The sequence below is a fragment of the Stegostoma tigrinum genome, chromosome 4, assembly GCF_030684315.1.
Source record: "Stegostoma tigrinum isolate sSteTig4 chromosome 4, sSteTig4.hap1, whole genome shotgun sequence".
Lineage (NCBI taxonomy): Eukaryota > Metazoa > Chordata > Chondrichthyes > Orectolobiformes > Stegostomatidae > Stegostoma > Stegostoma tigrinum.
The window spans coordinates 94,275,420-94,291,782 of NC_081357.1; the positions used below are offsets into that span (position 1 = coordinate 94,275,420).

The 16,363-nt window shown below is 43.9% G+C and overlaps 1 protein-coding gene and 1 long non-coding RNA gene across 3 annotated transcripts in view; one reads left to right on the top strand and one right to left on the bottom strand.

Annotated features, from left to right (window-relative positions):
* LOC125452294 (uncharacterized) overlaps nt 1-5,755 on the bottom strand; it is a 56,831-nt gene extending 51,076 nt beyond the window's left edge. For both annotated transcript variants that reach the window (XR_007247523.2, XR_007247521.2), the window contains exons 1-2: nt 5,570-5,755; nt 5,322-5,478 (exon numbers count right to left, since the gene is read on the bottom strand). This is a non-coding gene — a long non-coding RNA (uncharacterized LOC125452294). The remainder of the gene's footprint in view (nt 1-5,321; nt 5,479-5,569) is intronic.
* Nucleotides 5,756-5,792: 37 nt separating this feature from the next.
* tbp (TATA box binding protein) overlaps nt 5,793-16,363 on the top strand; it is a 40,536-nt gene continuing 29,965 nt past the window's right edge. Inside the window, exons 1-3 of the mRNA XM_048530530.2 lie at nt 5,793-5,904; nt 11,170-11,395; nt 15,458-15,786. Coding sequence (XP_048386487.1) covers nt 11,339-11,395; nt 15,458-15,786 — 386 coding nt within the window. The 5' untranslated portion in view covers nt 5,793-5,904; nt 11,170-11,338. The remainder of the gene's footprint in view (nt 5,905-11,169; nt 11,396-15,457; nt 15,787-16,363) is intronic.

The window sequence follows — 16,363 nt, forward strand, 5'->3', positions numbered from 1 at the left end:
AGCTTCCGGTTGGTTTCCCCTATGTAGAGGTAGCCACACCGGGTACAATGGATACAGTATACCACATTGGCAGATGTGCAGGTGAACATCTGCTTAATATGGAAAGTCATCTTGCGGCGTGGGATGGGGGTGAGGGAGGAGGTGTGGGGGCAAGTGTAGCACTTCCTGCGGTTGCAGGGGAAGGTGCTGGGTGTGGTGGGGTTGGAGGGGAGTGTGGAGCGAACAAGGGAGTCACGGAGAGAGTGGTCTCTCCGGAAGGCAGACCAGTGTGGGGATGGAAAAATGTCTTGGGTGGTGGGGTCGGATTGTAGATGGCGGAAGTGTCAGAGGATGATGCATTGCATTCAGAGGTTGGTGGGGTGGTGTGTGAGAACGAGGGGGATCCTCTTGGGGCGGTTGTGGCAGGGGCCGGGCGTGAGGGATATGTTGCGGGAAACGCGGTCAAGGGTGTTCTTGACCAGTGCGGGGGGAAAGTTGCGGTCCTTGAAGAACTTGGATGTCTGGGATGTGCAGGAGAAGAATGCCTCATCCTGGGAGCAGATGCGGCAGAGGAGGAGGAATTGGGAATAGGGGATGGAATTTTTGCAGGAGGGTGGGTGGGAGGAGGTGTATTCTAGTAGCTGTGGGAGTCGGTGGGCTTGAAATGGAAATCAGTATGGCAAGCTATGCCTGCCTCTTTGTAGGTTACGTGGAAGAAGCTATGCCTGTCTCTTTGTAGGTTACGTGGACAAAGGGGGTGGCCATGGGTACCAAGCTATGGGCCCAAGCTATGCCTGCCTCTTTGTAGGTTACGTGGAACAGTCCTCTTCCACGCCTACACAGGCCCCAAACCCCACCTCTTCCCGTTACATTGATGACTGTATCGGCGTCGCCTCTTGCTCCCCAGAGGAGCTCGAATAGTTCATCCACTTCACCAACACCTTCCACCCCAACCTCAAGTTCACCTGGGCCATCTCCAACACATCCCTCACCTTCCTGGACCTCTCAGTCTCCATCTCAGGTAACCAGCTAGAAACTGATGTCCATTTCAAGCACCCGACTCCCACAGCTACCTAGAATACACCTCCTCCCACCCACCCTCCTGCAAAAATTCCATCCCCTATTCCCAATTCCTCCTCCTCCGCCACATCTGCTCCCAGGATGAGGCATTCCACTCTCGCACATTCCAGACGTCCAAGTTCAAGGACCGCAACATTCCCCCCCGCAGTGGTCGAGAACGCCCTTGACCGCGTCTCCCGCATTTCCCGCAACACATCCCTCACACCCTGCCCCTGCCACAACCGCCCCAAGAGGATCCCCCTCGTTCTCACACACCTCCCCAACCTCCGGATACAACGCATCATCCCCCGACACTTTCGCCGTCTACAATCCGACCCCACCACCCAAGACATCTCTATGTCTGCTTCTTGATCATTAGGCCAACTGGGTGTTTGAAGAAGTCCACAATTGACTTTTGAGGTACTGACAAGAGTTTTTCGTGACAGCAATAGTCCCTCACAGCTACAGCGAAGGTTTTACAAGGATATACAAGCTGAAGAGGAAGACCTGATTCCCATATTTCTGGAGCTGGTAAAGTTGTTCAATTATATTATTCTTCTGGATCTCAGTTAAATTGACAGGCAGCTGAAGAACTGCCAAGCAAAAGTATTGAGGGATAGAAACATCCAGATGAAGGTCAGGAGGCTTAATAGTGACAAAACTCAATTACCTTTCTTTGAAATGCAGAACACTTCAACCAGATCGTGGGACATTAGTCTTCCAAGCAAGTGACTACTATCAAGGAGGTGACTTAGCTCAAGCAGATGTAAATCACAGGCTGAAGAGGCAGGGGAACAGATTTCTGCACAGCAAGTATAGATTCAGCTCTTATCCTGCTTCCACTGTATGCATTGTGGCTGATCCTGCCCCAGGGTGTTGGATGCTCCAAAGGGGTTGTGAAAATGTGACAGGACTGGGCATTTCAAATGAGTCTAAACAAAAAGAGGCACCACTGCTGTTAAGACAGGGAACCCATCCAGAGCAACAGCCTATGATTCTCAAAAGATGTTAAAAACTGGTTGGGCCTTCCATCAAGAGCCAGGCGAGCAAATGGGGGCAAGGTTCCTTCAGGAATCTTATGTAGAAATACCACAGACATGCTCTACAGTGAGAAATTTGGCAAGATAGAAGTGCTGTGCCTAACTGACACAGGAATGGTGATGTCAAATGTTGATCACGAACTTTTCTGTGACCATCTTGCTGAGAAATGTTGCTATCTCTTCTTTCATCCAGGTGTCTACTTCACACGAGTCCGACAATCTCTATCAAGCTCTCCCTACCTGCCCTCAATCTCTCGTTTCATAGCTTGGATATTCTGGTAGTTCATGACCTGATCAATACTCGTGTGGAAATAAGGAAATTGAGCATGTCCATGGTCAAATATGTTAAAAACTTTCCAGGTATTTTTGGAAAGCATGTGACTGCAATGAGTAGATTAAAGTTAGCAGACGGGGCGCAGGATTCTTCAACTCTGCTTTGCACACTTAAGATGTAATAGCCTGTACAGGACCACAGAAGGTTGTAGTATAGGGGATTGGGTTGTCCTACCTACTTGCACCATCGCTGTTCTTGAATTGTCAGACTAGCATCTCCAACTGGTGAACATCAGGCCATTGATTACAGTTTTACAAAGACTCCTTTATGCCACACAATCTAATACTTCTTTGATGTCAGGGACACCACCTCACCTCTGTAATTCAGCTCCTTTGTTCGTATTTGGACCAAGACTGCAATGAGGCCTGGAAATCCATAATCCTGGCAGAAGCCAAGCAGAGAATCTGTGAGCTAGTTTTGACTAAATAGATGCTACCTGTTAATATGATTTTTAATCCTTCTTTCATTCACTTTGCTGATGATAGAAAGCTTGCTGATTGGGCAGTAACTGGCTGGATTGATTTTCACCTTTTTTTGTGAACAGGACATACTTTGCTCAAGCAATGTTTCAAATTGTTGAGCGGATGGCTGCATCACAGCTATACCAGAGCTTAGCTAAAATTAGTTTTGCAGCAGAAATTAGTACTGCAGCCATGAACAGACTCCACATCCAGTATGCTCAGTTGTTTCTTGATACTATGTACAAATTAGGCCACTCAGCATGCTCTGCCATTCAAGGCAAAACTTATGTCCTCCCAAAGGAAATATCATTAGTTTTCCATTAGCTAACCTCTGTTAGGAGGTGATGGCATAGTGGCAATTTCGCGAGTCATGATATATAAATGGTCACTAATATTTTGAGGACATGTGTTCAAATCCCATTATGGCAGATGAATGAAATTTGAATTCAATAAAAAGCTAGCTTGACAGCAAGAAATGAAGCTGCCGCTGATTGCTGTAAAAATCCATCTGATTCACTCATGCCCTTTTGGGAAGGAAAACTATCATTATCTGACCCAGCCTACATGTGATTTCAGACCATGAGACTGACTCTTAACTGCCATCTGGGCAATTAGGGATACAAAACAAATGCTGGACTAGCCAGCAACACCTACATCCTAGGAATGATTGCATGATAAGCAGCACAAATCAACATAGATTGGGTGCATTGCGAACATACTTCCAATACTAATTGCAAAACAATGGATTCAAATAGTAGAGTAGTTGTGTAGTTTAAGCTTGACTCGGTAGTTTGCAATCATTTCTGAATCAGAAGTTATGGGTCCCAATCCCACTCGAATTTTAACATACAAATCATGCTGATGCTTCACTGCAATACAGAAGAACTACTATTCACCTGTAGATGGAAAGGGATATCCCAACAATGAGAAGAGGTAACATATAAGTACAAGCTGATTCTTATAAACCTGTGACTATATGAATACTTATTCACAAACCTTGCCTGCAGATATTGTGTTCTAGCAACTGCCACTTCAAATGGGCTAAACTTGCCACAGGCCAACAGGAACTCAGGGCTGCTTTAGCTTAAAAGAGAAAGTCAGAAGTCACATGACACGGGGTTATAGATTAGATTAGATTCCCTACAGTATGGAAACAGGCCCTTCGGCCCAACAGGTCCACACCGCCCCTTGAAGCATCCCACCCAGACCCATCCCCCTATAACCCGCACACCCCTGAACACTACAGGCAATTTAGCATGGCCAATCCACCTACCTTGCACATCTTTTGGATTGTGGGAGGAAACCGGAGCACCCGGAGGAAACCCACGCAGACATGGGGAGAATGTGCAAACTCCACACAGACAGTTACCTGAGACTGGAATTGAACCCGGGTCCCTGGCGCTGTGAGGCTGTTATAGTCCAACAGGTTTTTACAAAATCACAAGCTTTCAGATTGCTGCTCCTTTGTCAGGCAAAGTGCCAATTACAGTCAAAGTTTTACAGTCAGAAAGAGACCATTTGGCCTACACGCCTGTCATCATCCACCTATCTACTGAAGGCCCATTTCCCAGCAGTTGGTCATTCATGTTTTAAGTGTTCATCCCAACATTTCTTAAATGTTGTCAGGGTTCCTGCTTCTACCACCCTTTCTAGCAGCAAGTTAGATACCCTCCACCTATTAATGTACCTTATAATTTTGGACACTACAATCAGATCTCTCTTCAGCCTTCTCAGCTCTAAGGGAAACAACCCTAAACCGATTTCTCTTCGTAGCTGAAATGTTGTAGGCTGGGCAACGTTCTGGTGCATCTCCTTTGCACTCTCTCTGGTGCAATCACGTCCTCCCCATAGTGTGGCAGCCAGTAATGCACACTATACTCCTGCGGCCTAGCTTCATATACTGTTCCATCATAACTTCTGTTCTTAAATATTCAATGCCTTGACAAATAAAAGCAAGTATCCCATATACCTCTTTAAACACCTTATCCACTGGCTCTGCTGTTTCAACAATCAGTGGACATTCCAAGCTGTACTTCCCTTACTTTGTTAGTCCTTCCAGATAAATCATCTCACATTTAGCCAGATTGAATTCTATTTGTCACTGATATCCTTCAACAGCCTCGGCTTTCCTCTTTGCTACTTACTGCACCAATTCCTGAAGGATGCCCTTTAGGGAAGGAAACTGCCATCATTACCTGGTCTGGCCACAGCAACGTCACTGACTCTGGGCAATAAATGCTGCCTAGCCAGCGACGCCCTCAACCCGTGAATGAATAAAGATATATAAAATTATATAGATAACACAGTGTGGGGCTGGAGGAATACAGCAGGGCAGGCAGCATCAGAGGAACATGAAAGCTGACGTTTCGGGTGGGGACCCTTCTTCACAAATGTGTTATCTCAGACCCCAGCATCGGCAGTTCTTACTATCTCTATGAAATTATGTACCCGTGTCCAAACTCCGCACTCCCCCGGCGATTACCGAGAGCGTCCATCCTAGGCGTTCACCACTTGCCACATTAACTCAACGACAAACAGATTCACGAATACGGATCGAATAACTCTCTTGCCTCGTCGGTCAAACATATTATTAACAAAAAAAGTGCTGAAATGAAACAAAAAAACTTTGCTGTAAATGCCTAGATGTTACTCCCCCACAGAGAATAAATCTGTACTGTAAAACTAGGAGACCTTACTGAAACCCCGGAAGGAGATTCGATGAAAAAAAAGCTTTCGCATTCATCGAAGCCCCTCAGATGCTGCGAGTTTAAAGGAAAGAAATCCTCTTCCAAACGGTCTCATCCCAGGTCCATTCAATAACGGTTAGGCTTGGTGAAACATCCTCCCCCCACCCCGGTAACCAAAAGCAGCCTCTTCCCGCCTCCTCGCGAGCGAGAATAGGTCACGTGATTGTGCGCGCTCCCACGCAGTGGCGGCTGGGAATGGCTGGCCCACGGTTCCAAGCACCAGCTGGAAGTGACGGGGTTGCCGGGTGATCGAGCGCGAGCAGCAGGGGACATTGAGTTTCTTGGTGAGTCAGTGGCCGATGGAGAGGGACAATGTCTCCTCAAAACAGCTCTTACAGTTTCCAGGCTGGGGAATCTGAGGACAGCTGTTGTCGTTGCCTGTGCTATAGCTTGGGCCTGTACCGGCTGTTGCGTGCAGTCCCCCGGTGTTCAGATGGATTACGAAAGAGTCTGGTTGAACGTGGGGGTTGTTGGAGACTGGAGGAATCGACTGGTCCCGCCGGGGTTGATGGTGTTCTCAAGAGAGCTGTGTGTAAACAAATGGTGCATGTTTGTATTTATCGCTCCCTCTCGACCTCTGTCCTATTCTTTCCCACCATCTCTCTCACCACTTTCCCACAACCCCGTTCCCACCCCCCACCATCTCCAGGCCACCCAATTTTCCATCTCCTTTTTCACCAACCTCGGTGATATCATCCATTTTAGACTCTGTTTCCCTCCTCTTTATTTCATTTTCTTGTACCCATTGCAGCTTCCCTGTTGATGCTCTCCTCAATGACATTCTATTTGGCATCCGCTATCTCAGCCACCTGCTCCTTTGGGACCCTCCCTCTAACAGAGGGTGGCACGGTGGCTCACTGGTTAACACTGCAGCCTCACAGCGCCAGGGACCTGGGTTCAATTCCAGCCTTGGGCGACTGTCTGTGTGGGGTTTGCACGTTCTCCGTGTCTGCGTGGGTTTCCTCCGGGCACTCCGGTTTCCTCCCACAGTCCAAAGATATGCAGGCTAGGTGGATCGGCCATGCTAAAATTGCCCGTAGTGTTCGGGGTGTGTGAGTTATACAGGGAGGGATCTGGGTGGGATGCTTCAAGGGGTGGTGTGGACTTGTTGGGCTGAAGGGCCTGTTTCGATGCTGTAGGGAATCTAATCTCACCAATCCCTCACTCTTGACATCCCCACTCCTCATTGACATCCACTGCCTCTCACCACCAACCCACCTTTCTGATACCAACTGCCTCACCTTAGCTTCTATGGTACCCACTGGCCCATTCTACTTGATGTCACCTTGGCACCCAACATCTTGTAACCATTATTGTTTATTTTGTAAAGCTATGATAGTGAGTAGAGTGGAGTTTTTTATTATATGTTTTATTGAGATTGGTCTCTAGATTAAACTGTAATAATATAAAACATAGGTACTAAGTTAGCCTTGAGCAGTTTTTTTAAGGGCAGTTAAGAATGTGTGCTATTTTCTGGGTCTGTGGATAGTCAAGATGCAAAGATGGCCTTTGGAAGACATGGTCTTCCTGTCAGATGTGGGAGATTAGGGAGTGTTTCCATGTAACTGATGACTTTGTTTGCAGAAAGTGTGCCTGGTTGTGAATCCTGTTGGATCGCATGGATTAGTTGGAGTGGCAGTTAGAGGCAATGAGGAACTAACGGAAGCTAAGGAATATGATAGATGGCAGCTTGTAAGAAGGGAGAAAAACCACAGAAACAGTCAGGTACATGGGTTACCCACCAGGAAAGATAGGAAGTGAGGCATGACGTCCTGGAGTCTTCTGTGGCTATCCCCATCTCAAATAAGTATGCTGTTTTAGAAAATGTAGGGGGTGATGGATTCACAGGGGAATGTGGCGTGGACAGCCAGGTTTCTGGTACAGAGGTTGGCTTTAATGTAAGGAGGAGTACACCAGGTTCCAAGCAAAGTAATAGGGAACTGTGTAGTCAGAAGCACAGATGGAAATTTGTGGCCAACAGTGAGAAATCTGAATGCTGTGTTGCCTCCCTGGTGCAGGAATCAAGGATATCTTGGAGAATGTGCAGAATGTTCTCAAAGGGGAGAGAGGACAGCAGGAGGTTCCTGTACACGTGAGAACTAACAACATAAGGGGAAAGAATGAGATTCTGAGGAGAGTATATAAGATATTAGGCAGCAACTTGAAAAGGAGGTCCTTGAGGGTAATATCTGGATTACTGCTGGTACCACTGGCTAGTGAGCGTACAGGAAGATGGAGCAGATGAATCCATGGCTGAGGATCTGGCACGGGGTGAAGGATTGACATTTTTGGATCATTTAAATGTCTTCTAGGGTGGAAATGACCAGATTAAGAAGGGTGGATTGCACCTGGATTGGAAGGGGTTAATATACTGGCGTGGGATTTACTAGAGCTGCTTGGGAGCATTTATACTAGTGGAGGGAGGGAAGAGGCAGGAGCAATGTAGAGAATGAGGTAGGACTGATAAATTAAACAGCATTTATTTCAATGCAAGAGCCCTAATAGGTAAGGCAGATGAACTCCATGCGAACGTGGGACTGAGATATAGCTATTACAGAGACGTGGCTTGGGACTGGACACGATTACTAACTTAATGTTCCAGGGTATAGATGATATAGGAAGGGATAGAAGGGTGATGCAAGAGAGGAGGGGGAGTGGAGTTTTTGATTAGGAATAATATTTACAGCTGTACTTAGGGAGAATATTCCTGGGAGTCCATGCAGGGAAGCTAGTGGGTGGGACTGAGAAATAAGAAAGAGATGATCACCTTATTGGTATTGTACTATAAACCCCAATAGTCAGCGGGAAATTGAGAAACAAATTTGTAAGGAGATCTCCGTTATCTGTAAGAATAATGGGGTGGTTATGGTAGGGGATTTTAACTTTCCAAGCATAGATTGGGACTGCTGTGGTGTTAAAGGCTTGGATGAAGAGGAATTTCTTAAGTGTATACATGAAGATTTTCTGGTGCAGTATGTGGATGGACCTGCTCTTGGGAAATAAGGTAGGACTAGTTACTAAGATTTCAGTGGTGGAGCACTTTAGGCCACTGACATTATTCCGTTTAGTTTTAAAATAGTGATGGAATAGGATAGACCGGCTTTAAAAGTTAAAGGTCAAAATTGACCTTCCTCCAATTTAGAAGGTATGAGGCAAGACTCCCAAAAGTTGACTGGGGTGTTTGCAGGTCAAGGGATGGCTGGAAAATAGGAAGCCTTCAAAAATGTGATAACAAGAGTCCCGGGACAGTATGACTAGAGAAATTGAGGTTTTGGTCAGGAAAAAGAAGGAAGCATATATAGCAGAGATTGAGTGAATGAGAGATAACAAGGTGTAGAGCTGGATGAACACAGCAGGCCAGGCAGCATCAGAGGAGCAGGAAAGCTGACATTTTGGGTCTGGACCCCTTCTGAAGAAGGGTCCAGACCCGAAACACCTGCCTTCCTGCTCCTTTGATGCTGCCTGGCCTGCTGTGTTCATCCAACTCCACACCTTGTCATCTAAGAGTCTCCAGCATCGGCAGTTCCTACTATCTCTGAGATTGAGTGAATCCCTAGAAGAGTATAAAGGCAGGAGCAAACTCAAGCGAAATCATGATGGCATGAAATAGCTTTGCTAAATAGGGTTAAGGAGAATCCAAAGGGATTTTATGAATATATTAAGGACAAGAGGGAAACTAGGGAGAGAATAGGGCCCCTTAAAGATCTGCAAGGCTGCCTATGCATGGAACCGCAGGAGATCGAAGATATACTCAAATTATTTTGCATCAGTGTACACTGTGGAGAAGTATATGGTAGATATAGAACGTGGTGAAATAAATACCGACATCTTGAAAAATGTCCATATTACAGAAGCGGTGCTGGTGCATGGCTCAAACTGACAAAGGTGGATATACCCCTGGGACCTGATCAGGTGTACCCTAGAATCTGTGGGAAGCTAGGGAAGTGATTGGTGGGCCCCTGGCTGAGATATTTGTATCATTGATAGCCACAGGTGAGGTGCCAAAAGACTGGAGGTTGGCTGCAATGGTGCCACTATTTTAAGAAAGATGGTAAGGAAAAGGTAGGGAACTATAGGCTGGTCAGCCTGACATTGGTGATGGGCAAGTTGTTGGACGGAATACTGAGGGACAGGATTTACTCTTTATTTAGAAAGGTGAGGGCTGATTAAGGATAGTCAACATGGTTTCGTGCATGAGAAACAGTGTTATACTAACTTGATTTGAGTTTTTTGTTTGAAGAAGTAATGAAGAATATTGAGGGCAGAGTGGTGGATGTGATTTATATGGACTTCAGTGATGCATTTGACAAGGCTGAATCTAGTAGAGTGGTTAGCAAGGTTAGATCACATGGAAGCAGGGAGAACTAAGCTGTTTAGATACAGAACTGTCTCAAAGATAGAAGACAAAGTGTGGTGGTGGAGGGTTGCTTTTCAGACTGGAGGTCTGTGACCAGTGGTGTGCCACGAGGATCGGTGCTGGGTCCTCTGCTTTTTGTCACTTTATATAAATAATTTGGATGTGAATATCGGAGATTCGGTGTTATCTGCAAATATATTAACCATAATTGGAGTTGTAATGCACAGCGAAGAAGGTTACCTTGGAGAAAAATGGGATTTTGATCAGATGGGACTGAGGAGTGGCAGATGCAATTTTATTTAGATAAATGTGAGGTGCTGCATTTTGGAAACGCGAATCAGGTCATGATTTGTACACTTAATGGTAAGGTCCTGGGTTGTATTGTTGAACAAAGAGACCTTGGAGTGCAGTTTCTTGAAAGTGGAGTCGTAGGTAGATAAGATCATGAAGAAGACATTCAGTATATTTGTCTTTAGTAGTCACTGCATTGAATAGAGGAGTTGGGAGTTCATGTTGTGGCTGCAGTGGACGTTGGTTTGGCCACTTTTGGAATACTGTGTGCAGTTCTGGTCTCCCTGCTACAGGAAGGATGTTGTGAAACTTGACACAGTTCGGAAAAGATTTACAAGGATGATGCCAGGGTTGGAGGGTTTGAGCTATGGGGAGATGCTGAATAGGCTGGAACTATTTTCTCTGGAGCATTGGAGGCTGAGAGGTGATGTAATGGAGTTTTATAAAATTATGAGGGGCACGGATAGTGTAAGTAGACAAGATATTTTCCCTGGGGTAGTGGGGGTGTCAAAAACTAGAGGGCATAGACTTAGGGTGAGAGGGGAAAGAATTAAAAGGGACCCAGGGGCAACTTCTTCAGGCAGAGAATGGTATGTGTATGGAATGCACTGTTAGAGAAAGTGGTGGAGGCTGATACCATTACAACATTGAAAAGGCATTTGGATGGGTAAGTGAATAGGAAGGGTTTAGAGGGATACGGGCCAAATGCTAGCAATTCAGACTATGTTATGTAGGCTCTCTGGCCATCATTGATGAATTGGACTGAAGGGTCTGTTTCCATGCTGTTTATCTTTGGCCCTATAACCTTTGCACTAGAATGGCATCCATTGTCCCCACCCCTTTTTCCTATGCTTTCCATTTTGCTCATCTCTCCTTTTATCTACATACAATCTATTTTCAGATTTGGATCCTCAGTTCAAAAAAAACTTCGGTTGCAGTCACTGATTGACTTTGCAGAGCTTGGGGATGAGATACTGCTGAGGTTTGTTTCTAATTAAGTCGTGCTTTTGAAGTGACTAAGGACACAGATTGTCTTCATCCTGTGAGGTTATCAACCACGTACACCAGCCATGGATCAGTCAAACAATGGCCTGCCACCCTATGCACAAGGGTTATCATCACCCCCGGTAAGTGCATTGAAACTTTCTGCTGCTTTTCTAGCACTACAGAGTTTGCAGTGGATTATACCAAGAAAGAAATTGAGTAGTACCTGAAATGGTTTTGAGAAATTTTAATGGCTGAAGGAGATGTAGCAATGATCTTTAGGATAGTGACTGAATGAACAACTGATTGCCATAAGTGCATTGTCGTGAATAGTAAATTAAAGCCAGAAAAGTTAACCAAATCTGTTAAAGACCACAGAACTAAAGCCAAACCATTTCAAAATGAGGACCACGTATTTCAATTCCAGAAGAGTCAGTGGAGTATTGCAAGGCCTGCGATGTTGTTTCATTGTGATAAATGCTGGCCATGAAGGTGCCCACTGAGTTGTACTTTATGTAGGCTGAAGCAGGAGAGATCAGTGGGAAGAACATGGAAGATGTTTAATATGATAATGGTGTCAACAGTACTGTTTTATTAAATTGTGTGTAGCTTTGAATCTCTACCAGATCAGATAAAGTACCTAAATTATGCATTACATACAGTCTGAGAATGCTTATATCTGAGTTAGTGGATTGATTCCCATTAGAAATTTCAGTGTTCATATATGATGCTTTGGATTTTGTTGTTCAACTGTATTGTTACAGCAGTCGCAGTTGAGCCAGAGTTAAGTGTTAATTTGAGTATTAATGGTGGGTGATATAGTAGAATAGAATCCCTACAGTGCGGGGGCAGGCCATTTGGACCATCAAGTCCACACCGACTCACTAGAGATCATCCCACCCAGACCCACCATATACCCTATACCCTATTCCTGCTTTGGACTGATGTTGGTGCTTGATGGCAGTGGGAGGCAAAGCTATAAATAAAGAGTAGAAGCAGATCAATGATGGAATGTTGGTGTATATGGAGCTGACCAGGCTAGCTTTGGCTTGAGATGAACCGTTAAGTGGAACGAGAACACAAAACTATGCTGCTTAAATGAAGGGAAGTTGAACGGCCCTACTATATTGAAAGTAGAGGATTGACTGCCATACAGGATACCAAACGTGACCTTTAATTCAACAAACGTTCTGCAACTGGATATAGACTGGTTAAGCAAGTAGGCAAAATCTTAAAAAGTAGAATATAATGTGGGGAATATGAAGTTATGCACTTTGACATGAAGCATAGAGGAGCTGAATGGTATTAAGTTGGACAAAGACTGCAAAAAGCTACAAAAATCAGGATTTTGTGTTTATGTCAAAAATTGAGCATCTATGTTTCTTGGTTAATAGGGGAAAGTAAATAGAAGTAAATGTTGCCCTGTACTGTAATGTTCTATGTTCTATGTTTTATTCCAAAAGGAATGGAATGGAGAATAAGTAGAGAGATTTTGCTAAAACCGTATAAAGCACTAGCCAGACCATAGCTGGAATACTGTAAACAGTTTTATACACCTTATCAAAGAGAAACCATACTGGCATTGGAGGCAGTCTAGAAAACTATCTTATATGGAGTTTACATAGTTTGGCCTTGTACTTATTGGAATTTTAGAAGAATGAGGCAACCTTGTTGAAACATAAGATTCTTAAGAGAGGTGACTGGGTAGATGCAGAAAGTTGTTTTGCCCCATAGCAGAGTCTATGACCACAGGGCAAATCATTAGAATAAGGTGTCACCAGAGATGGAGGAATTTCTTCTGAGGGCAATGAATCTGTGGAATTCTCTACTGAGGGGCCTGTTGAAGCTGTATTGTTAAGTATATTGAAGGCTGAGATTGACTAAAAAATCAGTCTGGGTTATGAGAAAATGACAGAAAAGTGGAGATCAGGGTTTCAGATCAGCCACGATCTCATTGAATAACAGTGCAAACAAACTCAGTGTGCTGAATGGCCTACTTCTACTCCTACATCGTGTGGTCACCTGCAATATTTTGCTTTTTCATATTCTTTTTGCTAATTTGTTTAGTTTTATTTTATTATGGACATATTACTGTTGGTGTGGATCATCTTTTCACTAAAATAAAATGCCTCACATTTTATGCTATCTATATTTAAACTACATTCACAATAGATTCAGCTAAAACAAAATAAGATGCAGGTTGCAAAATTTGAGAAAAAGCATTAACGTTTTGAGTTTGTATACTACCTTTTTTAATTGCTTAAATGCTCCACATTGCTATCTATGTGCGTTATAGAACAACATTAGGCACAGATTCATATAAGATATTAAACCAGGAAAAAAACAAGGGAGACCAGCCAGGAATGTGTTGTATATCCCTGGATTGGTAGGTTTAACGTACGATGAACGGCTAAGGATCCTGGGATTGTATTCATCAGGGTTTAGAAGGTGGAGGGGAGATCTAATAGAAACGTACAAGATAATGAATGGGTATACGCTGGGAAGTTGTTTCCGTTAGGCGGGGAGACTAGGACCCGTGGGCACAGCCGTAGAATTAGAAGGGGTAAATTTAAAATGGAAATGAGGAGACGTTTCTTCAGCCAGAGTGTGGTGGGCCTGTGGAATTCATTGCCACGGAGCGCAGTGGAGGCTGGGACGTTAAATGTCTTCAAGGCAGAGATTGATAAATTCTTGATATCACAAGGAATCAAGGGCTATGGGGAGAGTGCAGGGAAGTGGAGTTGAAATGCCCATCAGCCATGATTAAATGGAGGAGTAGATTCGATGGACCGAATGGCCTTACTTCCACTCCTATGTCTTATGGTCTTACGGTATGTTCAGGTCTTGATGTAACAAAGGCATTGGTGAGTGTCTCAGCAGATAATATACAGAACAGACATGGAAAATAATTTCCACTGGTAATTGCATTTATAACAGCTTTTGTTTAAATGACTTGGTCAGACTTTGTTAAAAGCAGAATTAACAAGAGCAACTGCTTTCTACTTTTTGTGCATTACTGATAGAGTATTTAAAGAGCTATTCTCTGCGAAGTATTTCACTGGAAACAACAGTGAACTATAATTGGACATAATTAAGTTTATAGATTTGAGACTTTTTAAATTTTCTTCGGCAGGGGTGTACAGGGCTATAGAGTCAAGGCAAGTGGTAGAGTTAAGATGTAGATGAGACATGATTGAATTGAAAGGCAAAACTGACTTGATGATATCTTGTTCTTGTGATTTACAGCGGCTAGATAAGTCTAATCCTGTTTCTTGAAATGAATCCTGGGTACTTATTAATGCTTTGACATTCCATTCCACAATTTTGGGATTTTGACTTAAATCAGATTATTTTTATTGGATGAATGTTCAGTAATTTCACCATTATTTTGAGTAAATCCATTCCTTTTGTCATGAAAAATAGATCAGTAACATTGTAACGCTGGCGGGGTTTCAGCACTACAGTGGGATGAGAACTGTCGTTGAACAGCAGTGAGGGCACTTTCTGTCAAACTGGATGTAATTGTCAGTGTCTGGGTCGTGTTGTACAGGTTGCCCCATTATAGATGTACTGTATATCTGAAAACAGTAAACATATTCAGGGGTAGGGAAGAAAACTGAAATAATTGGCATGTATTTTAAAGTCAGTTTTTAAACCTCTTTGAATTGAAAATCTACCTGTGGTCTGTACAAAGTGAAATGCAATTACTATTTTGATTTCAATTCCTTTAGAGTCTGGTAAAAAGGCTCTGCTTCAAGAAAACCTCAACACCGGAGTTGGTTCTTGATGGTCAGATTGACGATCAACCAACTTCAACTCAGCTGCACTAAATTTTGTCTCAACTTACCAGAGCAACAAGTTTCATTTTATTTCAAAACATATTTGACACTTGGGGAGCATAAGATATTAGAACAGATGTCTAGAAACTTGGTGAAAGGGCTAAGTTCTCTTGGAGTTTAGGAATGTATAAAGATTTATGGAGGGAATTCGGGAGCTTTGGCATTTACAGCTACAGGCAGAGCTGCCAATGGTGAAATGATGAGAATTGGGGATGTTCAAAATTGGAAACCTATGAAGATCTTGGAGAGTTGTAATACTGCGGAGGTAATAGAGAGGTAGGGAGGAGTGAGGCTTTGTAGGTTTCACTCTTAATATTTGCAAGTGTGCATATGTATGACATTCACTTGTTTTTTTTTCCCTTGCAGGGTGCCATGACACCAGGATTGCCCATGTTCAGTCCCATGATGCCATACGGCACTGGCTTGACTCCACAGCCCATTCAAAGCTCCAATAGCATCTCTCTCTTAGAAGAGCAACAAAGGCAGCAACAGCAGGCAGCACAGCAGTCCACAACATCTCAACTGTCAACTCAAGTAACTTCCAGCCAGCCACCACAGTTGTTTCATTCACAGACAATGACCACAACTACTTTACCAGGCATCACATCTCATTATCCCTCACCAATGACTCCTATGACACCAATAACCCCTGCTACCCCTGCTTCTGAGAGTTCAGGAATCGTACCACAACTGCAGTAAGTGCTTTTTTAAAAACTCATTTTGGAGATGGTTCAAAATGTTTGCTTGTTCTCAGAAAGTGACATTACAATGCATTTTGAACTGGTTGCCGTTACTGAGTAGCAAAACAAAATTGCTGCAAAACCTCAGCAGGTCCAGCAGCATCTGTGGAGAGAAAGCAGGGTTAATATTTTGGATCAGTTATGAAGAAGGGTCACTGGACCCAAAATGTTAACTCTGCTTTCTCTCCACAAATGCTGCTAGTCCTGCTGAGATTTACCAGCTGTTTCTGTTTTGTGTTACCTGATTTTCAGCATCTGCACGGTTTTTGGTCATTATTGGGCAGTTCCACTTTTTAAAACAAAAATCAAAAATTTGAAGGATTTATTCTGCATCAATGGCACCTAAAATGCCAGATGTACATACTGTAATTAACTTTTTGAAGACTACCTGTATTAGAGTGCTGTGCGTAGGTTCAATTTCTGTACCAGCTGAGGTCACCACGACGGCCCCGCTGTCCTGTCCTCAATCCTTGCCTTGGGTTGTGGCAATCCTCAGGTTAAAGTCATCACCTGTTGTCACTCTGTAATGAGA